Raw genomic sequence first — 25647 nt, forward strand, 5'->3', positions numbered from 1 at the left:
ATCTGCGTCACTTGTCTCCTGTATCGGCAGGCGGGTTCTTTTCCACCAGCTCCCAGCACATTAAAAATTGTGGTCCTCAGTTTTCTTTCTCCTCACCTAATGTAAGCCGGCACCTTGGGGAGTCCAGACCGAGTAAGACATTCCTTACCCTCAGGGCACTCACAAGTCTACATAAACACAGAACATGGAATAGTATGGAGAGCAGTAATTCCATTAATATTAAGCGCTGATTGTGGCTGGGAACGATAAAAGCATTATCGCACTTAGTTCGTCATACGTCTCTGTAAGAACATTTTATTCATTCATTCAAGAAACATTTTTTGAAGTCTCAGTGGACCCGACCGACTGGATTAAGTGGAAAAACTAGTGTTGGAACCCGATCAGTGTGAGGTTACAGTTCCATAATCTTTATGCCAAATTATGTGTGGCTAAAATTTTATTCTTTTATGACATCTTCATTTATTCAATCTGTCAGCATTTATTGAAACCCTACTCTGTGTCTTAATCAGGTTGGAAATAAATTTGGAACCAAGAACACTATAAAGTTGAGTTGGACGGGCCGCAAGACTGGAGTGTTGAGAAGTGCAGCACCCTAAGGGAAAGGGGCCGTGACTGCGGCGCGTCAGCCAGGCCTGCCGAAGTGCGGGACCTTGGGGACACAGTGGAAACGGGATGAGGCAGCTTGAGTGTCCTTTGGTTGGAAGGAGCTTTCCAGCAAGGCAGCGCACTCCTTCAACACAAGAACTGTCGGTGTTTCACTACGTGGGAAAGTTTCTGCAAGGGTCTTTACCACGCGTGGCCGCGTTGCATGCCGGGATTCGGAGTTCCAACGGCTGAGATTTGTTTTCACGCGGCGCCTGTGGCTTGGCCCGCGTTCCTCAGGAACGCTCCTCATGGGTCTGATGGGCCTTGTCATTTCTTCCCTGTACCAGTTAGCGACGGTGCTGAAAGAAAACTATTTCTTCAGAATTTTGGAAAATTTAGCTTGGAGAAGGAAAGGCAGACGGCAACTCAGTAAATGTTTTCAACTAAATGGGTATACATTGCAGAAGAGGTTTGACCGTCCTACAAACCCTCAGGAAGAAAGAGAAAAGAGGAGTGAGTAAATAAACAGGACGCACACACAAGGGGATTGTGTGGGGGTGTGATGAGGGTATGGAAAGTCCAATTGTAGAAAATTTTAAATGACTTCAGACACTTCAGAGGTCGCGAAGAGTCAGACAGGACTGAGCGACTTCACTTTCACTTTTCCCTTTCATGCATTGGAGAGGGAAATGGCAACCCACTCCAGTATTCTTGCCTGGAGAATCCCAGGGACCGGGGAGCCTGGTGGGCCACCGTCTATGGGGTCGCACAGAGTCGGACACGACTGAAGCGACTTAGCAGCAGCAGCAGCAGACACTTCAGAAAGTGCTGGCTCAGAAGGTAAAGAATCCGCCTGCAATGCAGGAGATGCGGGTTCAATCCCTGAGTGGGGAAGATCCCCTGGAGAAGGAAATGGCAACCGACTTTAGTATTCTTGCCTAGAGAGTCCCATGGACAGAGAAACCTGGCAGGCTACAGTCTATGAGGTCACAGAGAGTCAGATAAGACTGATCGAGAAACACTTTCATCTCAGAAAGTGTGAGTGGTAAATCCAGGCCTTGTAATTCTGTAGATCGGTAGCTAGATAGATAAGGTTTTAACAGATGTCTGTTACAGAGACTCTTTCTTGACCTGTTGATTTTTTTTTTTTTTTTTTTGCTTCCAAAACTTAACAACAATAAAACAAAAATGGGCAAAGGACTTGAATGGACATTTCTCCAAAAAGATATACAAGTGGCCAGCAAGCACATGAAAGGTGTTTAGCATGATTAATCATTGTGTGCTGTGCTGTGCTTAGTCACTCAGTCATGTTGGACTCTTTGCAACCCCATGGACTGTAGCCTGCCAGGCTCCTCTGTTCATGGGGATTCTCTAAGCAAGAATACTGGAGTGGGTTGCCATGCCCTCCTTTATTAATCATTAGTAAGTGCAAATCAAGACTACAATGAAATATCACCTCATACTCTCTAGGATTATTGTTATCAAAACAAACAAACTCAGAAAATAAGAGGCATTAGTGAGGTTGTGAAGAAATTGGAGTCTTTATATACTATTGGTGGAAATGTAAAATGGTGCAGGTTCTATGGATAACAGTATGGTGGTTCTTCAAAAAACTGAAATGTACAATTACTATGTTTCCAGCAATTCTACATCTGGATATATACCCCAAAAAAGTGAAAAAAGGGACTCAGATATTTATATTCATGTTCATAGCAGCATTATTTATTCATGATAGTTAAAACATGGAAGCAACCCAAGTGAATGAATTGATAAACAAAAGGTGCTGTATATATACAATAGAATATGATTCAGCCTTGAAAAGGAAGGAAATTCTGACATACTCTACAAGGTAGATGAAACTCCATTGTGGACATTATGCTTTGTGAAATGTCAGAAAAAAGACAAATACTATAGAATTCCATTTATATGAGATACTTAATCAAAATCATATAAACAGATAGAATGGTTGGGGCTATGAGAAGGAGGAGAAAATGGGGAGTGATTTATGGGTATAGCATTTCAGTTTTACAACATGAAAAGAGTTATGGGCAAGGATGGTGGTGATAGTAGCACAACAATGTGAATATACTTAAGGCTACTAAACTGTACACTTAAAAATAGTTAAAATAGTAAATTTTGTATTATGTATACTTTACCAAAATAAAAAAATCGGGAAAAAAGCTTTCTGGAAACCACAAATTAACAGACCACACACATACACACACACACATACACACACACACATACCACATAAAAAAACTACATAATGAAGTAAATATTTCTTCCCCTACTCCTCTCACTCTACAACTCCAAGAGTTATAACCATTACATTTAATGGGTGTTCTTTCTATGTCCCTGCTAAGTTTGTGTTAGCAGCAATGATGCTGAAGCTGAAACTCCAGTAGTACTTTGGCCACCTCATGCGAAGAGTTGACTCATTGGAAAAGACTCTGATGCTGGGAGGGATTGTGGGGAGGAGGAGAAGGGGAGGACAGAGGATAAGATGGCTGGATGGCATCACTGACTCGATGGACGTGAGTTTGAGTGAACTCCAGGAGTTGGTGATGGACAGGAAGCCCTGGCGTGCTGCAATTCATGGGGTCGCAAAGAGTTGGACACGACTGAGCGACTGAACTGAACTGAAGTTTATGTATCTAGGCATAGAGTTATATGCCTAAGCACACATACACACACACACCATTTTCATGTATTCAAACACACACACATAAGAGTTCCATATGTACAAGCTGGGTTAAGAAAAGGCAGAGGAACCAGAGATCAAATAACCAACGTTCGTTGGATCATAGAGAAAGCAAGGGAATTACAGAAAAACATCTACTTCTGCTTCATTGACTATGCTAAAGCCTTTGACTGCGTGGATCACAATAAACTGTGGATAGTTCTTAAAAAGATGGGAATATCAGACCACCTTACCTGTCTCCTAAGAAACTGTATGTGTGTCAAGGAACAACAGTTGGAACCAGACACAGAATAATGGACTGGTTCAAAATTGGGAAAGGAGTATGACAAAGCTGTATATATTGTCACCCTGTTTATTTAACATATATGCAGAGTACATCATGTGAAATATTGGGCTGGATGAATCACAGACTGAAATCAAGATTGTTGGAGAAATATCCTCAGATATGCAGATGCAGATTTCTCTCTAATCACAGAAAGTGAAGAGGAAATAAAAAGCCTCTTGATGAGGGTGAAAGAGGAGAGTGAAAAAGTTGGCTTAAAATTCAGCATTCAAAAAACTAAGATCATGGCATCTGGTCCCATCACTTTATGGCAAATAGAAGGAGAAAAAGTGGAAACTGACAGATTTTATGTTCTTGGGCTCCAAAATCACTGTGGACAGTGACTGCAGCCATGAAATTAAGACACTTGCTCCTTGGAAGGAAAGCTATGATCAACCTAGCTGCTGCTGCTGCTGCTAAGTCGCTTCAGTTGTGTCCGACTCTGTGCGACCCCATAGATGGCAGCCCACCAGGCTCCCCCAGTCCCTGGGATTCTCCAGGCAAGAACACTGGAGTGGGTTGCCATTTCCTTCTCCAATGCATGAAAGTGAAAAGTGAAAGTGAAGTCACTTCAGTCATGTCTGACTCTTGGCGACCCCATGGACTGCAGCCTACCAGGCTCCTCCGGCGATGGGATTTTCCAGGCAAGAGTAATGGAGTGGGGTGCCATTGCCTTCTCCGGATCAACCTAGACAATGTATTAAAAGGCAGAGACATCTCTGTCGACAAACATCTGTATAGTCAAAGCTATGGTCTTTCCAGTAGTCATTTAAGGATGTGAGAGTTGGACCCTAAAGAAGGTTGAATGCTGAAGAATTGGTGTTTTCTTTCAAAACTGTGGTGCTGGAGAAGACTCTAGAAAGTCCCTTAGACTGCAAGGAGATCAAACCAGTCAATCCTAAAGGAAAGCAGCCCAGAATATTCATTGGAAGAACTGACGCTGACGCTGAAGCTCCAATACTTTGGCTACCTGATGCAAAGAACTGACTCATTGGAAACGACCCTGATGCTGGGAAAGATTGAAGGCAAAAGGAGAAGGAGGCTACAGAGGACGAGATGGTTAGATAGCATCACCGACTCAATGGACATGAATTTGAGCAAAATCTGGGAGATAGTGAAGGACAGGGAAGCCTGGCGTGCTGCAGTCCAAGGGGTCACAAAGAGTCAGACATGACTTAGCAACTGAACAACAACAATAACAGTATTTACCTCATTAGTTTGTTGTGAGGATTATATGAGATAATATATGAAAAGCCCTTAGAACACTGTTGACAGATTATCAATGCAATATAAGTGTTAGCTGTCATTATTATTATTTTGGCTGTACTGTATGGCATGTGGGATCTTAGTTCCCCAAGAAAGATTTGAATCCATGCACCCTGCATTTGCAGTGTGGAGTTTTAACCACTGGACTGCCAGGAAAGTCCAAGTATTAGCTATTATTATGATGATACATTTTTGTCTGCAACAAATTTAATTTTTATTTAATATATGGTGGAATGTAGACTAACTATTTTCAATGATTCTGTAACATTCTGTAGTTTGGATATATCATTATTTGTTTCTCATCTGATAAACATTCAGATTATTTTTGCAGTTTTTTCTATTGCAAATAATGCCGCAACTATTAATATCATCTTTCTATTGATATCTTGGGGTTTCCCCAGTGATTCAGTGGTAAAGAATCCATCTGTAATGCAGGAGCCGTAGGAATCAGGATTTTGATTCCTGGATCGTGAAGATCTCCTGGAGGAGGGCATGGCAACGCACTCCAGTACTTTTGTCTGAAGAATCCCATGGACAGAGGAATCTGCAGGGTTACAGTCCATAGTTGCAAAGCATTGGACATGACTGAAGTGAATTAGCACATTGATATCTTTATACATTTGCATTAATTTCTTAGAATTGTCTTTAAATTTTTTAATTTATTTTTGGCTGCACTGGGTCTTTGTTGCTGTGTGTGATATTTCTCTAGTTTCAGTGAGTGGGAGCTACTTTTCGTTGTGGTGGCTTCTCTTGTTGCAGAGCATGGAGCTCTGTAGTTGTGGCACGTGGGCTTAGTTGTTGTGACCTGCGGGTTCTAGAGCTTGGGCTCAGTTGTTCCTCCGCATGTGGAATCTTCCTGAACCAGGAATCAAACCCTTGTCCCTTGCATTGGCAGGTAGATTCTTATCCACTGTACCATCAGAGAAACCCTAGAATTTGTTCTTAAAGGAGAGTGATTAGTTCAAATTGAATTCGATTTCCATGGCAGGGGACACGCTGTTGAACTCACTGGGAAGCCTGCTGAACCTTCATTGCTCTTGGTGTTGTGAATATTTAATGGCTATCCATGGAAAATGTGCCATTTTGCCCTGACACAGGCAATGTATGAGAGTGCCTGTACCTCTGCAGCCTCATAAACAGAATGTGTTGTCAAAGTTTGGACTTTCTATCAATATGCAATATGTTCAGACTCCCCTATCAATAGGGGAACAGAGTATAGTTTTAATTTGCATTTCTTTTAGTTTGAGTGAGGTTGAACATACTTTCATATGTTAAAAGACCATTTGTATTGGTCAACCACCAGTTCTAGTTCTTTTTGTAAATCAATATATTGCCATTTAGGTTTCAAAATGAGTCTTGACTATCAAGCAGTCTAGAATGTAAGCTCTGTGAAGATTGGGGCCTTCTGTCTGTTTTATTCCCTACTGTGTGCCAGGTGTCTAGAAGAGTGCCTGGCACGTGGTACATGCCCAGGAAATATTTGCTGAATGAATGACTGGTTGTTGCCAGTCAGCAAGGGAGAGTCTTACTAACTTTAGACTGATAAGTAGAAGTAATTTCAGGCTCCTCCAAGCTGAGGCTTATGCTTTTTGTTTTGTTTTTTAATTGTAATAAAGTACATATAACATAAAATTTACCATCTTGGGAGTTCCCCGGTGGTCCAGTGGTTAAGACTCAGTTCTTTTACCGCAGGGGGCACGGGTTCTATCCCTGGTTGGGGAACTAAGATCCCATTTGCCATGACACATGGCCAAAAGTAAATAAAATAAAAATGCATCATCTTTTAAAAAATTACCATCTTAACCATTTTAAGTGTACAGTTCAGTGGTATTGAGTACATTCACATTGTTGTGCTTCCAACACCACCATCCATCCACAGAACTCTTCATATTGTGAAACTGAAACTCTGTATCCATCAAACAATATTAATAATTTCCCATTCTCTTCTCCCCTATTCTACTGTCTACATGATTTTGACTATTCTAAGTACCTCATTTAAGTAGATTAAGTAGACTCATACAATATTTGTTCTTTTGTGACTAGTTTATTTCACTTAGCATAATGTCCTCAAGTTTCATCCATGTTGTAGCATATGTCAGAATTTCCTTCCTTTATAAGGCTGAATAACATTCCACTCTATGTATACACTACATTTTACTTATCCATTCACTGTGAACCCCAGTGAAACAACACTTGGGTTGTTTCCATATTTTAGCTAATCATGAACAACGCTGCTTTGAGCATGAGTGTATAAGTATCTGCTTGAGTCCCTGCTTTCACTTTTTTTGGGTATATATCCAGAAGTAAAATTGCTGGATTGCATAATTTTATCTTAAACCACCATACTGTTTTCTAGCAGCTGTACCATTTTACATTCTCACCTACATGCATAAGGGTTCCAGTTCCTCCATATCCTCACCAAAGCTTGTTATTTTCTTTGAAAAAGTTTTTCTTTTATAATGTTCATCCTTACACGTGTCAAGTGGTATCTCATTGTGGTTTTGATTTGCATTTCTCTAATGACTAGTCATGTTGAGCATCTTTTCATGTGCTTATTGACCACTTGTATATATTCTTTTGAGAAATGTCTATTCAAGTCCTTTGCCCTTTTTAAAATCAATTTTGTTGTTGAGTTGTAGGAGTTCTTTGTATATTCTGGGTATCAATCCCTTGTCAGGTGTATGATTTTCGAATATTTTCTCCGGTTCTTCAGGTTGCTTTTTTACTCTGTTGGTAGTGTCCCATGATGCACAAATGTTTTAAATTTTGATGAAGTCCAACTTACCTGTTTTCTTCTTTTGTTGCCTGTACTTTTGATGTCATATTCAAGAAATCATTGCCAACCCTGTGTTTTCTTCTAACTAATTGACACTTTTTTCCTCTCCAGGTTCTACCTGAAAAGATGTCAAAATAATGGTTTGATATGTCCCCTTCAGAGTACCATTGATACATGTACAAGAGTTGGACTCTTCTAGACACTATCAGTCAGGGCTTTGGTTTTTGTATGTATTGAGCTGATGGATTAGGTCACTTTCAGGGTAAATCTTAGAGGTTTTTGTGCTTCTCAGCTGGGCTTACTTGTTGCTTAGTGACCAGAGTTCATGATCTGAGCCACACTAGGCTCCTGGTCTTGTTTTTCCTGACTGTATAGAGCTTCTCCATCTTTGGCTGCAAAGAATATAATCAATCTGATTTTGGTAATGACCATCTGGTGATGTCTGTGTGTAGAGTCTTCTCTTGTGTTGTTGGAAGGGGCGTTTGCTATGACCAGTGCATTCTCTTAGCAAAACTCTATTAGCCTTTGCCCTGCTTCCTTCTGTACTCCAAAGCCAAATTTGCCTGTTAACTCCAGGTATTTCTTGACTTCCTACTTTTGCATTCCAGTCCCCTGTAATGAAAAGGACATCCTTTTTGGGTGTTAGTTCTAGAAGGTCTTGTAGGTCTTCATAGAACTGTTCAACTTCAGGTTCTTCAGCATTACTGGTTGGGGCATAGGCTTGGATTACTGTGATATTGAATGGTTTGCCTTGGAAATGAACAGAGATCATTCTGTCGTTTTTGAGATTGCATCCAAGTACTGCATTTCAGACTCTTTGTTGACTATGGTGGCTACTTCATTTCTTCTAAGGGATTCTTGCCTACAGTATTAGGTATAATGGTCATCTGAGTTAAATTCACCCATTCCAGTCCATTCCAGTTCATTTTAGTTTAGTTCCTAAAATGTTTATAATCACTCTTGCCATCTCCTGTTTGACCACTTCCAATTTGCCTTGATTCATGGACCTAACAGTCCTGGTTCCTATGCAATATTGCTCTTTACAGCATCAGACTTTACTTCCATCGCCAGTCACATCCACAACTGGGTGTTGTTTTTACTTTGGCTCTGTCTCTTCATTCTTTCTGGAGTCATTTCTGACATGGGGAGTTCATCTTTCAGTGTCTTATCTTTTTGTCTTTCCATACTGTTCATGGGGTTCTCAAGGCAAGAATACTGAAGTGGTTTGCCGTTCCTTTCTCCAGCGGACCACATTTTGTCAGAACTTTCCACCATGACCTGTCTGTCTTGGGTGGCCCTACATGGCATGGCTCATAGTTGCATTGAGTTAGACAAGATTTTGGTCCATGTGATCAGATTGGTTAGTTTCTGTGACTGTGGTGTTCATTCTGTCTGCCCACTGATGGAGAAGGAAAAGAGGCTTATGGAAGTTTCCTGATGGGAGAGACCACTCAGGTATGACCTAAATCAAATCCTTTACAATTATACAGTGGAAGTGACAAATAGATTCAAGGGATTAGATCTGTTAGACAGAGAGAGTTCTGAAGAACTATGGACAGAGGTTCGTGACATTGTATAAGAGGCAGTGATCAAGACCATCCCCAAGGAAAAGAAATGAAAAAAAGCAAACTTGTCTGAAGAGGACTTACAAATAGCTGTGAAAAGAAGAGAAGCAAAAGTCAAAGGAAAAAAGAAAAGATATACCCATTTGAATGCAGAGTTCCAAAGAATAGCAAGGAGAGATAAGAAAGCCTTCCTCAGTGATCAATGCAAAGAAATAGAGGAAAACAATAGACTGGGAAAGACTAGAGATCTTTTCAAGAAATTAGAGATACCAAGGGAACATTTCATGCAAAGATGGGCACAAATAAAGGACAGAAATGACATGGACCTAAAAGAAGCAAAAGATATTAAGAAGAGGTGGCAAGAATACACAGAAGAACTATACAAAAAGATCTTCATGACCCAGATAATCACGATAGTGTGATCACTGGACTAGAGCCAGACATCCTGGAATGTGAAGTCAAGTGGGTCTTAGGAAGCATCACGACAAACAAAGCTAGTGGAGGTGTTGGAATGCCAGTTGAGCTATTTCAACTCCTAAAAGACGATGCTGCAAAAGTGCTGCACTCAATATGCCAGCAAATTCAGAAGACTCAGCAGTGGCCACAGGACTGGAAAAGGTCAGTTTTCATTCCAGTCCCAAAAAAGGGCAATGCCAAAGAATTTTCAAACTACCACACAATTGTACTCATCTCACACGCTAGTAAAGTAATGCTCAAAATTCTCCAAGCCAGGCTTCAACAGTACATGAACTGTGAACTTCCAGATGTTCAAGCTGGTTTTAGATAAGGCAGAGGAACCAGAGATCAAATTGCCAACATCTGTTGGATCATCAAAAAAGCAAGAGAGTTCCAGAAAAACATCTACTTCTGCTTTATTAACTATGCCAAAGCTTTTGACTGTGTGGATCACAATAAACTGTGGAAAATTCTGAAAGAGATGGGAATACCAGACCACATGACCTGCCTCTTGAGAAATGCCGGCCAAGAAGCAACAGTTAGAACTGGACATGGAACAACAGACTGGTTCCAAATCGGGAAAGGAGTACATCAAGGTTGCATATTGTCACCCTGCATATTTAACTTATATACAGAATACATCATGAGAATTGCTGGACTGGATAAAGCACAAGCTGAAATCAAGATTGCCGGGAGAAATATCAATAACCTCAGATATGCAGATGACACCACACTTATGGCAGAAAGTGAAGAACTAAAGAGCCTCTTGATGAAAGTGAGAGAGGAGAGTGAAAAAGTTGGCTTAAAACTCAACATTCAGAAAACTAAGGTCATGGCATCTGGTCCCATCACTTCATGGCAAATACATGGGGAGACAATGGAAACAGTGAGAGGCTCTATTTTCTTGGGCTCCAAAATCACTGCAGATGGTGACTGCAGCCATGAAATTAAAAGATGCTTGCTCCTTGGAAGAAAAGTTATGACCAGCCTAGACAGCATATTAAAAAACAGAGACATTACTTTGCCAACAAAGGTCCGTCTAGTCAAAGCTATGGTTTTCCAGTAGTCATGTATGGAAGTGAGAGTTGGACTATAAAGAAAGCTGAACACCAAAGAATTGATGCTTTTGAACTGTGGTATTGGAGAAGACTCTTGAGAGTCCCTTGGACTGCAAGGAGATCGAACCAGTCCATCTAAAGGAAGTCAGTCCTAAATATTCATTGGAAGGACTGATGCTGAAGCTGAAACTCCAATACTTGGGCCATCTAATGTGAAGAACTGACTCATTGCAAAAGATTCTGATGCTGGGAAAGATTGAAGGTGGGAAAAGAAGGGGACAGCAGAGGATAAGATGGATGGATGGCATCACCAACTCAATGGACATGAGTTTGAGTAAGCTCCGGGACTTGGTGATGGACAAGGAAGCCTGGCGTGCTGCAGTCCATGGGGTCATAAAGAGTCGGACACAACTGAGCGACTGAACTGAACTGATCAGAGCCAATTATTCACTACTGTGAGTGTTTATTTTTCTAGTTTCTTTTAGCTCTGGAGTCATTGTTCTGAAAGTTGAGGATTCTTAATATGCTATCGGATAGCTGAGATTTTTACTGTTCATGTCCTAGCTTGCTAGTCTCTCTCTTTTTTTTACTACCACCCCCAGAGATGTAACTAGTCTCCAGAGGTATGACAATCTTCTTTGTCCAGGCTGAGCGTTGAAGAAAAATATTCTTTAAACTTTCTTAAAAGCTCAGGTGAAACCGGTTGAGGTCATTCAATAGAAACTTCACTTAAAAACTTAAGGGAGGAGAATGGCAGAAAAAAACAGAAGAGAAAATGTTCTTTGGCTAGGCCCTGAAATACTGGAGAGTGGTTTATGGAGTTAGGTAACACCACCCCCTAGAGGTCATTGTTGTCCACCAACCTACTCACCAATTGTTAAGACAGTTGAACCTGAATGGGAAAGGCTAAATAAACAGGAAATGCCGGGCTGGTTGAAGCACAAGCTGGAATCAAGATTGCTGGGAGAAATATCAATAACCTCAGATACGCAGATGACACCACCCTTATGGTGGAAAGCGAAGAAGAACTAAAGAGCCTCTTAGTGAAATTGGAAGAGGAGAGTGAAAAAGTTGGCTTAAAGCTCAACATTCAGAACACTAAAACCATGGCATCTGGTCCCATCACTTCATGGCAAACAGATGGGGAAACAATGGAAACAGTGACAGACTTTATTTTCTTGGGCTCCAAAATCACTGTGGATGGTGACTGCAGCCATGAAATTAAAAGATGCGTACTCCTTGGAAGGAAAGCTATGACAAACCTAGACAACATACTAAAAAGCTACGACTTAGCGACTGAACAACAACGAAGATGTTGAACATCTTTTCATGTTTATTGGTCACTTATATGTCTTCTTTGATGAAACGTCTATTCAGATTCTTTGCTCCTTTTAAAATCGGTTATTTGTCTATTGTTGAGTTTGTAAGAAATGTTTGAGTTTTTTTTTGGCTTCGCCACGTGGCATGCAGGATCTCAGTTCTCTGACCAGGGATCAAACCTACACACCCAGCATTGGAAGTGCAGAGTCTTCAAATATTTTCTTCCTCTCACTTTCTTGATGGTTTGTTTTAGCTCTTGCATCTAGGTTTAGAGATCTGCTCTGAGTTAGTTTTTGTGTATGGTATGAGGTAGGAATCCAAACTCATTCTTTTGCATGTTGATATCTAGCTATACCATCACCATTTGCTGAAAAATATTTCTTTTCCTTATTGAATTGTCTTGGTCCATTTGTAAAAATTAATTGATCATAAATGTTAGGGTTTATTTATGAACTCCCAGCTCTGTTTCATTGCTCCACATGTCTTTCCTTGTGTTAGTACCACAATATCTTGATTATTGTAGTCTGTAGTAAGATTTTTAAAAAGATTTATTTATTTATTTGTGGCTGTGCTGGGTGTTCATTGCTATGCAGAGCTTACTCTAGTTGGGGCGACCAGGGGTTACCCTCTAGTTGCAGTGTGTGGGCTCACTGTGGTGGCTTTTCTTGTTGCAGAACATGGGCTCTAGGGTGTACAGGCTTTAGTATTTGTGGTGCATGGGCTTAGTTGTGCTGCAGTCTGTGGAATCTTCCTAGACCAGGGATTGAATGTATGTCCCCTGTATTGGCAGGCAGATTCTTAACCACTGGTCTGCCAGGGAAGTCCGTTTTTTAAATAATTGTTAATTTTATTTTCAAGTTGTTTATTGCTAATGTATATAAATACTTTTTTTTGTATATTGATCTTGTGTCTTATAATCTTGTTGAACTCATTCATTAGTTCCAATAGATGTTGTAGTGAATTCCTTCAGATTTTCTATTTATAAGATCGTATCATCTGCAAGTATAGTTTTTATTTCTTCCTTTCCAATATGGATGCCTTTCCTTTATTTTTATTGCCAATTTCCCTGGCTAACACTTAGTACAGTGTTGATAGAAGTGAGAAAAATGGGCATCCTTATTTTGTTCCCAATTTCATGGGAAAAAGTTTCAGTGTTTTGCTATCTACTGTGATGACAGCAGGTTTTTCACAGATGCACTTTATCAGGTTGAGGAAGTACAGTTTTCAGTTTGTTGATTGTTTTTATACTGAAAGGTGTTGGATTTTTGTTAAATGCATTGTCTGTATCTATTGAATTGATCATGTGGGTTTTTCCCTTTGTTCTTTTAATAAGGTATTACATTAATAGTTTTTTTGATGTTAAATCAACCTGTATTCTTGTGATAAATTCTACTTGTTATGGTGTATAATCCTCTTGATGTGTTGCTGGATTTCAGTGTGTTAGTACTTTCATGAGAACCTTTGCTTTTATGTTCATAAGGGATATCGATCTTTAGTTTTCTTTTTGTAATGTCTTTGATTTTAGCATCTGGGTAATAACACTGGTCTGAGAATTAGTTGTGAAATATTTCCTCTGCTTCTAATTTTTGAAAGAGATTGTGTAGAATTCATATTAATTATTCTTTATATATTTGACAGAACTCACCAATGAAGCTCTCTGGGTGTATGGGAAGTTTTTTTTTTCAAATTATTACAGTCATTTTAGATTTGTTTGATATTTTTTCATGATTAAATTGAAGTTATACATCTTAAATCTCTTTCTTTATAGATCCCTTCTTTTGCTCTCTTTTTATATTTGTAATTTGTGGGGCAAAAAAGTTTTGAATGACGCAATATTTAATGGCTCACATTCAAAAGTGACTATATAGCAAGATAATAGGCAGTTTGAGAGTGAAAGTAATTTCTATATATTTTTATATCCCTCTTTAGCATATAAAGGACCAGGCCTCTCTGTTTCTACAGAGAAACAAAATATATATTATCTGAAGAAAAAAAAATAGAGAGAAATCTTTAGATGTTAAGAAATAGACTCTAGGGACTTTCCTCGTGGCCCAGGGCATGGGAAGATTGTACTTCCAATGTAGGGGGCATGGGTTTGATCCCTGGTTGGGGATCTAAGATTCTATATGTTGCACAGTCAAAACATTTAAAAAAAAAAAAAAAAGGAAAGAAATTGACTCTTGTGATTGTAGAGACTAAATCTGTAACATAACCTGAAAGACTGGAAATTCAGTTAAGAGTTGATTTGAAGTACTGAATTTGAAATCTGCAGACCAGACCAGTAGGCTGGAAACTCAGTCAGGGTTTCTGTGTTGTACTCTACTTAATTAAGGTATGATAGACAAATACGTTGCATTCTTGAGTAAGAATTCCTTCATCAGAAACGTCAGTCTTTGCTGTTAAGATCTTTAACTGATTGGATGAGGCTAACCCACATTTTGGAGGGTAATTTGCTTTATTTTAAAGTCTGTTGATTATAAATGTTAATCACAGGAACGTTCAGACTATTTTTTGACCAGATAACTGGGTGCTATAGCCTAGCCAAATTAACATGTAAAATTAACCATCTCAATGACCAAAATGGATATTTAGGACAGAGGCTCCTACTGAAGTAGAAAGGTAAAAAAAAAAAAAGAGAGAGAAAGAGAAGATAATGTTTAAGGTATTTGATCAGAACATTTAAAGACTTTATGAGAGTAAAAAATGTGTTTTTATTTTTTCCCGTAATTTTATTTCTTTATTATGGCTGAGTCTCTAGCTGCGCAGACTTTTCCTGCCGTGTGCAGGTTTCTCATCGCATTGGTTTTCCTTGTCGCAGAGCACAGGCTCTAGGGTACAGACTTCAGCAGTTGCAGCCTGTAGGCTCAGTAGTTGCAGCTTCCAGGCTCTGGAGCACAGGCTCAATAGCTGTGGCAAACGAGCTTAGTTGCTCTGCAGCATGTGGGATCTTCTGGGATCAGGGATCAAATTCATGTCTCCTGCCTTGGCAGATGGATTCTTTACCATTGAGCCACCAAGGAAGCCCTTCCCAAAGTGTTTTTAATTAAAACATACAATAGATGAGCTAAAAGTAGAAATGGTCACTACTAGGAACTGAATTGGTTGTCTGGAAGATTGATTATAACACAAAACCAACCTACAAAGAAATGAGGGCATGATGAAAAAGAGCTTGGAGGGCAGATCTGCTAACCTGTGAATAGCAGAAATTCCAGCACAGAAAAAGATTAGATGGAGGGCAGTGTTGCTTAAAATAAACTGTCTTGGTGGAGAATCAGTATAATAATTTAGTTTTGAAAATTAATGAAAATATATTAGTCTAATTATAGTTGCTAGGAACATGATCATGAAAGTACTTAAAAAGTATTATAGGACTTAAAATTTATAGGAGGAAAAAAATCAATAGAAATTAGACTGAGCCAGCAAAAATGAGGGAATGGCAAATAGAGAAAACACCACCAAGGAATATAAATCGTAAACAGAAAATGTATGGAAGGAATAAAACCAACTGTATTTTTTCTAAATGTAAACAAAGCTGAATCCATATATCAAAAGAAATGTTGAATGAAATGAAATCCAGCTTTATGTTGTTTGCATAACTTCATCAAAAGCAAAGTGACAAGGAAAGGTGGAAAATGAGTACCTGAAAGATGCACAAGAAAATGGGGAGCTTGGTCACTGGAAACAAAGATGGAAGGTAGACATGTTTTACTCTTTCGTACCTTTTACTATTTGTACCTTGTATGCATAATAGTTTTTCAAAATTAACCAAGAATTAATAAAATAAATATGCAAAAATATTCTGCCTGCCAATTCAGGAGATACAAGGGACTAGGATTTGGTCCTTAGGTTGGGACAATCCCCTGGAGTAGGGAATAGCAACCCACTCCAGTATTCTTGCCTAGAAAATTCCATGGACAGAGGGCTACAGTCCATGGAGTAACAAAGAGTTGGATACGACAGCACACACACACCCACACAAAGCTAGAGTGGCAATGTTATTGTCATAAAAATGGAAATGAGGTTCAGAACACATTGAATGAAATAGATAGTGCCATTATTTAAGGATAAAATCAGGGACAATTCAAGATATAGTAACCATACACTTTTATGCATCTTATGAGGCAGCAGTCAAGTATATAAAAGAAAAACTAAAACTACTCAGATAATTTGAATAAAATAGCACACATGGAGAGTATTTAAATGATTCAATCAATAAGCTCTATTTATAAAAGAACATGTAAATAGGGAATATATACTTTTTAATGTCCTGAAACAGAAAATCAATCATGAATCCAGCCAGAAATAAATTTTATAAATTCAGAAAGTTTCTAAAGTTTGTGTGTCACTAGCAAAACCCACTTACCCATGTATATAAGAAACACTTTCCTAAATAGGTTTTAGATCAAGGAGGAAATAAAAACTCAAGTTATGAACTGTCTAGAAACTGATAAAGAAGAGAACATTTCATTCTAAAACCTATAAGATGAAGCTCAGACTGTGTCAGAGTAATATTTATAGGATGACTGAGAATATTTTAACTGAGAATTCAACTTAGAAAATTAAAGAATAAAATAAAACAAATTAGGAGAGTATTAAATTGAAGTTAGTGCAAGAAAATGAAAAAGATGAATAAAAGTTTCTATCTATGAGTAAGAAGGGCTTCCCTTGTAGCTCAGCTGGCAAAGAATCTGCCTGCAATGCAGGAGACCCCAGTTCAATTCCTGGGTCAGAAAGATCCCCCTGGAGAAGGGATAGGCTACCCACTCCAGTATTCTTGGGCTTCCCTGGTGGCTCAGTCCGTAAAGAATCCGCCTGCAGTGAGGGAGACCTGGGTTTGATCCCTGGGTTGGGAAGATCCCTTGGAGGAAGGCATGGCAACCCACTCCAGTATTCTTGCCTGGAGAATCCCATAGGCAGAGGAACCTGGTGGGCTACAGTCCATGGGGTTGCAAAGAGTCAGACATGACTGAAGCGACTTAGCACACACATGAGTAAGAAATACATCTTTAAAAATGCCTAAGAAAATTAAAACTTCTAGTACAGGACATTTGTCACATTGAATTGTCATCAAAGCTTTATCACAGGCAGAGGGATACACAGATGATATTTTGAAACCATCAGTCCTGGATAGTTAACTTTTTATCCCCAAACATGATAAAGAGCCAGAGTTGTCTGCAAAATGATTTATTGGGGCCAGTTAAGCAGGCAGAGGAGGTAGAACTGCTATGCAGAAGATATAAAGGGGAGCCCAGAATCTTATGGGAGATCTGAGAGAAGCCAACAGAATGCAGAAACAGAGGAATTGTTCTTGTAATTGTAATTGGGTTGAGACTGACCGGCAGGGCTGGATTGAGATGCATGGAATGTCGCAGGAAACTTTATCATCTTTGGGGCCATAACAGTCAGTACTCAACAAACACAAAGACTTGGCTGACCCCTGGAGGCCAAAGCAACTCTGGATGTGCAGGAGCAGACAGATGCCATGCTTAGGTGTTCCAGAGGATGATGACTGTGACAATGGAAGTGGCCAAGAAGATCAGGTAGAGGCAGAAGAGCAAGGTGTCCATCATGTGGCTGAACTGCACCCACAGGCTGACCAAGTGCTGCTTTTGAGCCTTGTCTTCCTGCTGGGCCCTCGTGGACCCAGGGCACCCATTTAGCTTTGTCTCTCTGGGACCTGGCAACTTCCCCGCCAACTCCATGGGCTCCTTCATACCTACGGAGAGACAGAGACTCAGCCATGGGCCACCAGGGTCAACTGGGGAATTGTGGGGGCAGGGAAGGATGTAGGAGCAGAAAAGCAGAGGTGATGGAGGAGGAAGCGTGGGCAGTGCTGACTTCCCTCACCAGGCAGGTGGTCAAGGCCCGTGTTTCTCTTCTGGGGCACAGCAGGGCAGCATGTCCTTGGGCTGGTGCAGTGTAGAAGCAGGAAATGGAGCCAACGAGGCATAGGTGGGGGCTGGGTGGTGGCCAGGTCCAGTAGGTAGGAGATGAAGATGGTCTCCAGCAGGCTGAGCACCATCAGGGACAGACACAGGGCAAAATAGACACCTGGAGGGAAGTTGGGCCTGCCTGAGGGCCAGAGGCACCAGCCAGGACTTCATTCTCTTCTAATCCCACCCTGGGAAGCACAGCCTCTTTTGCCCAATATATCTCCCTTCCCTGAGCCAGTTCAGCCAGTCCCTCCCACCCTTCTCTTCTCAAGAGCTGGAGGGGCCATACTGATGAGGGGGGTGCCACTGGCAGGGAGTAAGTCATTCATCATGAGCAGGAAGACATTGTAGCCCAGCAGAAGAGTTATCTTGAACGGAGCACGGTCCTTGCTTCCTGCTGGCAGATAGAAGCTGAAGGCATCAATGGAGACCAGAAAGCTACTCGGCACCAGGAGATTCATAATGTAGAATTTGGGTCTGCGCCTGATGGCCACCTAGTAAGAAGGAGAGGAAGGGAAGTGAATATGGGATTCAGAGGCTGCTTGGAATAGTAGTGACTGTTTCTGTCTCTGCCTTTCTCATTGGTCTCTTACCACTCTGGTATCTGGAGCTGTGCAGATAGCTTCATAATTTGGTGTAGAACTTGCCAAGGGAGAGTTAGATGAGAGCCATGAGCTTTAGAAAGGAGTGTGTGGCTAGGCAGCAAGAAGAGAGTGTTCTGGTCTCTGGCAGAAATGGTAAGACTGAGAAACCCTGAAACTTGGGAGATATCCATTTGGTGGAGATTGTAGGCAGCTCTACAAGCAAGAAGGAAGGAAAAAAAAAAGGAAGGAAAAAGCAAAGGCCTCTGAACTCACATAGAAGATGATCTGATCATACAGGTTGGTGCCCACAGACTTCTTTGGGGTGGCCTTGTTGATGCCCAAGAGCTCCCATTCTCCATGGGTCTGAATGATGTCCTGGGATGTGTGTGCTATTTCCCACACTTCATTCTCCATGCCCAGTGATATGTACTCCACTGAAAGGAAGAGCCAAATAATTTTCCAAAGATAGTCTCCTGTTGACTCAACTGTACTCTTTTCCCATCCTTTCATTCAACAATTTTTTAAAGTTATTTATAATAAATATTTATTTATTAATTTGGCTGCATTGGGTCCTAGTTGTGGCATGTGGGCTTAGTTGCTCCAGGGCATGTGGGATCTTAGTTCCCCAACCAGAAATTAAACCTATGTCCTCTACATTGGCAGACAGATTCTTAAGCACTGAACCACCAGGGAAGTCCCTCAACAAGTATTTTTGAGTGCCTAGCATATGTCAGAAAATTTTCTAGGAGCTGGGGATGGAAATGCACAATATTTTCCTAACTCCCTAGGAAATATTTTATGGAAAATATTTAAGCATCCAAACAGACTTAATCTTTGCTGCCCTTGGTCACTGTGCATGCTAAGTCACTTCAGTCATGTCCTACTCTTTTCGACCCTATGGACTGTAGCCTGCTAGGCTCCTCTGCCCAAGAGATTCTCCAGGCGAGAATACTGGAGTGTGTTGCCATGCACTTCTCCAGGGGATATTCCTGACCCATGGATAGAACTTGTGTTTCCTGTGGCTCCTGCATTGCAGGCAGATTCTTTACTGCTGAGCCACCAGGGAAGCCCATTTGTCACCATTTATTCATAATTTTTTTATACATTATTTTCTGTTGCTTTATTGGTTGCTCTTATTGACTCCTATTCCTAAGACTCCACTTCAGCTCACCTGTGTAGAGAAATGAGCTGAAGGTGAGGGTGCAGTTCTGTTGGTCAAAGGGGAAGTAGAAGATGTTCAGGTTACAGATGCTCACCACCTTCATGGGTTTCTTATACCTGATGCGACCTTCATTACTTATGAATGCCTTGAGGCCTTTTGGGGTCTTATCCACATCCATGCTGTAAGAGAAATGAGGTGGGAGGCAGGAGCAGTGTTTTTTATTCTTACCCATCTACTCCTTTCTCAGCCATGTAAGACCACTTTATAGTGGCCTTTGGTAGACTGTGCACCATTGTTGCCAGAAGGTGGGGCTTCCCCAGCCCTTAATACGCACAATTCAGTGATGAAAATGTCTGGGAGCCACAGGTTCTTGGTTGCCACACTGATCTTCGAGATGCCCTCACACTCCTCTGGGTTCCAACTAATAAATGGGTTGTCCCAGACCTAGAGCCCAGATAGAGGAGAGGTGAGAGCCTGATAGGAATCAAGGTTATTTTCTCTGCCTTTGAAATTTTTCTTTAAAAAAGAAGCTATAAAGTATTTCAAACACATAGAAAAGTATATAAAATAATGTAACAAACATCAGTGTATCTAACACCCAACTCTGTGGAGTCAGTAGTCTGATAAATATATTTTGGCTTTTTTTTTAAGAAATAAGAATTGCAGATAGAATTGAAGCTGCTTATGTCCATTTCTTCATAAACTTTGATCCCTCTGCTTTCTCACTTCTGTGGGAAATTACTGGTGATCAGAGAAATCCTGTCCTTTCTGCAGAAAGGTTGAGATTCAGAGTTGAAAGGTCAGTGGCTCAGCCTCTCTGAGATAGAATTGCCTCCTGTGAAATAAGGCGGGGGGATTGAATGAAATTAGGCATGTGAAAGGATTTTGTGGAGTGTAATGCTGTTTTTAGGTATTATGTATTAGTCTCCAGGGTGGTTTTAACTGTCTTCTAGGCCCCTGCGATCAGTTTCTACTGCAAGGACACCTTGAACAGGTCCTTGGGTTCTATGAAGCCAAGAGAGTTGGTGGTCTTCCTCTCTTTGGCAGGTGCAAGGCACCATCCTTTCTTGTCTCTGGGATGACCTTTCCAAATTCTCCTTTCCAAAGCTGGTGACCTTCTCTGGAAACTTTTTTCAAGGATTATCTAATTCTGAGGCCTGGGGGACTTGTTTATTCTCAGGGCATTTACAATGTCAGCTGCAGTTTGTGGAACCACAGCCAGAACAAAGGGCTATATGCACATTAAATAAAAATTTATACTGGACCAGCACTTCTCATACCTCACTGTGCATATGAAATACCTGGGGACGGTGTTGAAATGCAGATTCTGATTCAGTAGATAGGGTGACTAATTCATCCTGGTTTGCTGGAGACTTGGATTTAGCAAAATTACATTTTCTGAGAATTCAGTCTTGGACATGCTGGGATTGTTAGTCTCACTAGGAGGAGTCCTAGATCAAGTGCATTTCTAAGCTTCCAGGTGGTGCAATCAGCCAGTGCTCCCCATCTGGGAACCACAGTTTGAGAGCAAGATTAGGTGATCATGACTATTCTTCCACTCCTCTCTCCTTCCCTTCAGCCAGTCTCTTCAAGTTGGAAATTGAAATCATTTACTTTCATTTCCCCCCTCATTTTCTAATTAAAGAACTTAAGGTAGAAATTTTCTGAAAAATTGTCCAAAGTTATATTGGATTGGCTGTAACGTCTTATAGAAAAATGTGAACAAACTTTTTAGCCAACCCAATACTTTGGCTACATTTAATAGACTTTCATATGTAATCCTCTTCATTCTAATTTCTACTTAGTTGTTTATTTTCTCTTTAGTCGAACATATTTTAGAAATTTAATTTTAAATTCCTAAGAAATAAGATTTTGGGAAAGGGGGCTACTCTTTGTATTTTGTATTATAGTCAGAGATTGTGGTCTAGATACTTTTGCTTTCCTTCTTGGTGGCCAAAAATGTGGTCAGTTTAGGGGAATATTCCATTTATGTCAAAAAGATTATGCATGATCATTGTACAAAGTTTGATATGTTTATTAAATCAAATTTCTTAAAAATCACTACATGTTTATTCTTTTTTGACTTGGTTTTTGAAAGCAGTTTATTGATACCTTTCACCATGCTTGGAGATTTTTAAATTTCTCTCTCATATGTTTCAACGTTATGTTTTGGGGTACATAAACGGTCATAATCTTTGTTTAAAATCCATTCTGACTGTAAATATAGGGAGAGAATAAACAGTTGGTCTTACCATTTCCAGCCACAGAAATGATGACAAGAGCTGTAACTGTTCATCCTGTCAAAAGAATTTCCTGTTTCCAGCATGTTGGTGGTACAAAGTCTGTGCGTCCCAACCGTTGTTCATTTTTGTTTATCAAGCCCCAAGGTGTGTAAAAGCTGTGCTGTGGTCAAATCCAACATTACTGGTCAAGGACAGAATCTTGATCAAAACATGTGTTAGGCCATGGGCAGAAGAGTTCATGGCAGGACTGGATTAGAGTAGTGCTTCTCAACCCTGGCTCTATCTTTGAATTACTTGAGAAGTTTAAAAAATTCTGATGCCCATGTTCCATCTAGTCAGAACTTCTGAAGTGGACCTGGACATTGCTGTACAGTCAGAGAAGGGAGTCAGTGGGTGACAAGAATCTTCTATGTGTGGTTATACCTCATCCTGCTGAACTGGATAGAACTTCTTGGGGATCCCCACAGGGCACATGCTTATAGCAGTGATGGAGGAAGCTTCAGTGTGTGATTAAGGGTTTGGGGGGTTACCTTGCTGGGAGCAGGGAAAAGGTTAAGGATACTAAGGAGGGTCAGAGAGTCAGTACTCACAACATCTAGGATGGCAGACACAGTGAAAGAGATGTTGACTATGGTGGGGATGCTGAAGTTGATGGCTGGACGGAAGGCCTTTCTCTCAAACACTGAATCCAGAGCGGTCATATACTTCCCATTCTGACCAAACCCTGTGCAGTTGATGGTGAAAGTACTGCCTCTTCCTGTAGTCAACATAGAATGTGTGAGAATTAGGGGAGAACACTTATGTTCCCTATATGAGAGGGTCCCAGGTCAGGAGCTTGGGGGTAGCCTGTGATAAGTCACTCAGTCGTGTTTGACTCTTTGCAACCCTGTGGACCGTAACCTACCAGGTTCCTCCGTCCATGGGATTTTCCAGGCAAGAATACTGGAGTGGGTTGCCATTTCCTTCTCCAGGAGATCTTCCCAACCCGGGGATTGAACCTGGGTTTCCTGCATTGTAGGCAGATGCTTTACCATCTGAGCCACCAGGGAAGTTGATATTAATGATACCTAACATTTATTGAGCATTGACAGTGTGTCAGATATAGTTCAAGCCCCTTAAATGGATTACCTTAGTTAATCCTTCCAAACCCCTATCAGGTAGAAACTATTTTTATCCTCATATAATAAATGAATTAACTGAGTTGCAATAAGAGGAAGTAAATTTCTGCAGTCAAATAGATCTTAAGAGGCAGAAACTGGACTTGATGTAAGCCCAGGTTTGTCTAATACTGCTGTACCATATACCCCCAGGAATGAGATGGAGAATAGGGGAAAAGGATCACCATGATCCAGGTGCCAGGCACTTTCTACAAGGTGAGGAAAGAAGGGTTGGGCTGGAAGGCAAATGATAGAAATTAATGTGGTGAGCTGAATTAGGGCTCTGTCCTTGCTAATGTTTCTTTCTGCATGCAAAGCATGCCCAAATCTTTATGCAAACTGAGCCATGGGGCAGCAATAGCCATCAGAGAGAATTACATTCCCGAGACCCTAAAGAGAGCATATCTGTTTCACCTTAACCACCCCAACCTCCCTTCTCCCTATTTTGCCACTCAACCCTATATATCAGCGTACTAGTTTGAGCTTTTGAGGTCTTGCCTTCCCCTTTCTTCTGACTCATAAAGATTCTAATTTTCTACTAGAGCAAATTTATTAGAGAAGTAGCAACCTGGAATGAGAAATAAAGATGGTTGGTGACCTCTGTGATGAGAACATCAAGCCTTATCTTTTCCCAGAGTGACAGTGCTCTCCAGGCAAATCCTTGGATCATTCTGTGAGCAATGAATATTCATTTGTCAATCACTGTGAGTGGCCAAATGACATTTATCATGTTTTTTACTGCCTAGGCTAGGTGTACAATTTGTGTTTCTTCTCTGCTCTGGCCTCTAAAGCACCTCTTGTTCAGTCCTCTTCTCATTGAATCCTCTCATGCCCCTATCAGTTAGAAACTATACTTTTGTCTTCCTACACCTCCCCCCTTATCCAAAAGTCACATGACAACCTGAGAGGGTAAAATGCCATTTATTGGCACCTAGCAAATGCCAGGCACTGTGTGGTCTCTCTCATTGAATCCTCACAACACTTCAAGGTGGCTCTGTTTTACAGATGAGAAAATGGGAGCTCTGAGAAGTCAAGAAATTTGCCCAACGTTACACAGGTAACCAAGTCAGGGACCAAGATTCAAACCCAGACCTTCTAGTGCTAAATCCCATGTTCTTTCCAGTATACCATGTTAACTCCAGTATACCAGTAAAGCACACTGTAGCTTTACTCTCCACCTGCTGCTCTCTGACATCTTACCTAACCTAGAGCACTTGGATGCAATAACTAGTGGGGAAGTTATAGCTGAAAGTGGGCCCTTTGCTACAATGGAGTAGGTTTTGGAGCTATAGAGAGAAAGAATTACACCTGTGCATAGAAAGGTGGATAGTCATGGAGGCTAAAGGGTAGAGAAAACAATTGGGGATGGCTCATGAAAAAAAAGTAGAAGAGTCCTTATGTAGCATGTCAACAGAAGGGGATCTTCTATCTTTCAGAGAAGGAGAGCCTATTTGGATATTATGGTAACATAGTTATGAAATAACTATGCTCATCTTAGATAATTTCTAGAAGTTGGAAATTTGAAAGCACATCTTAGGTGTTCTCCCAGAGAGGGTCCTTGCTTCTTTTCCTGTGTTGCCCATTTCTTACCTGGAAGCAGAAGACTGAGAACAAGAAAGAAGTAGAGTCTCTCCCTGCGGAACCAGCTTCTGTCCATCTTCTTTGTCTAAATTCTCCTATGAGCCTGTACCAGGACCCAAGAATTCCCAGACTAAAAGAGCACAGGCCACACCTAGAGTCCATCTTTGAATACTTATAGGATTAGCTGACCACTGACATTTGTAACCTCCCTGGAAACAGAGTTCCGGTTGTCTTGTCATTGCCCTTGCTTGAGGTTTAAGGCTTCTCTCTCAGATGTTTCACTACAACATGTGTGGTTGTGGATTATCTGATATTTACTATCTTCAGATCTTGGTGTGATCTCTCAGTCTATAGATTCATCTCTTTAATTCTGGAAAGTTCTCAGTTATTAAAAAACATTGTATTTTTTCTATTCTCTCTTATTAGGCATATGTTAGATAATTCCTTCTATCTCAATATGCCTCTTAACCTCTTTTATTAGTTTCCTATAGTTTTTGTGACAAATCACAAACTTACTGGCTTAAAAAACCCTCTATTTGTTATTTTACAATTCTGTAAACCAGAAGTCTGAAATTTGTCTCACTGGGCTAAAATCAATGTTTTGGTGTGACAGCATTCCTTCTGGAGGCTACAGGAGCAAATCCATTTTCTTGTCTTTTCCAGGTTTTAGAGGCTCCCTGCATTCTTGGTTCAGGGTCCTATTTCTCTATCTTTAGAACCAGCAACACTGAGTCACTTCTCTCATTCTAATACTTTTCCACTTATATGAAACTTTGTGAATACATTGTGTCCACCTGGATAATCCAAGCTAATCTTCTCATGTCATGGTCCATTGATTAGCAACGATAATTCCATCTGCAACCTTAGTTCCCTCTTTTGCATTGGATCTAAACATATTGGTGAATTTTAGAGATTGAGATATAGACATCTCTTGTTGT

General features: G+C 40.6%; 1 protein-coding gene and 1 long non-coding RNA gene across 2 annotated transcripts; one reads left to right on the forward strand and one right to left on the reverse strand.

The window, feature by feature from the left end:
* Nucleotides 1-799: 799 nt before the first annotated feature.
* Nucleotides 800-21789, forward strand: LOC133246210 (uncharacterized). Its single transcript, XR_009735949.1, has 2 exons — nucleotides 800-1098; nucleotides 5276-21789. It is a non-coding gene; the product is annotated as an uncharacterized LOC133246210 (long non-coding RNA).
* On the reverse strand, nucleotides 17536-24907 carry LOC133246204 (5-hydroxytryptamine receptor 3E-like). The gene is made up of 8 exons (XM_061414276.1): nucleotides 24719-24907; nucleotides 22562-22728; nucleotides 20063-20172; nucleotides 19738-19907; nucleotides 18840-19000; nucleotides 18272-18476; nucleotides 17897-18100; nucleotides 17536-17765 (listed from the first exon to the last, which is right to left on the reverse strand). Exons 1-8 carry the CDS (start codon nucleotides 24783-24785, stop codon nucleotides 17536-17538), a joined length of 1314 nt encoding a protein of 437 aa, XP_061270260.1. The 5' UTR covers nucleotides 24786-24907.
* Between the last annotated feature and the right edge of the window lie 740 nt (nucleotides 24908-25647).

The sequence above is a fragment of the Bos javanicus genome, chromosome 1, assembly GCF_032452875.1.
Source record: "Bos javanicus breed banteng chromosome 1, ARS-OSU_banteng_1.0, whole genome shotgun sequence".
Lineage (NCBI taxonomy): Eukaryota > Metazoa > Chordata > Mammalia > Artiodactyla > Bovidae > Bos > Bos javanicus.

Coding starts and splice junctions, on each gene's coding strand:
- LOC133246204 (XM_061414276.1), bottom strand. CDS start 24,785: ATGGACAGAAGCTGGTTCCGCAGGGAGAGACTCTACTTCTTTCTTGTT. Junction 19,908..20,062: donor GACATTTTCATCACTGAATT/GTGCGTATTAAG, acceptor TTTCTCTTACAG/CATGGATGTGGATAAGACCC. Junction 18,477..18,839: donor ATGATCAGATCATCTTCTAT/GTGAGTTCAGAG, acceptor CCTTCTTACTAG/GTGGCCATCAGGCGCAGACC.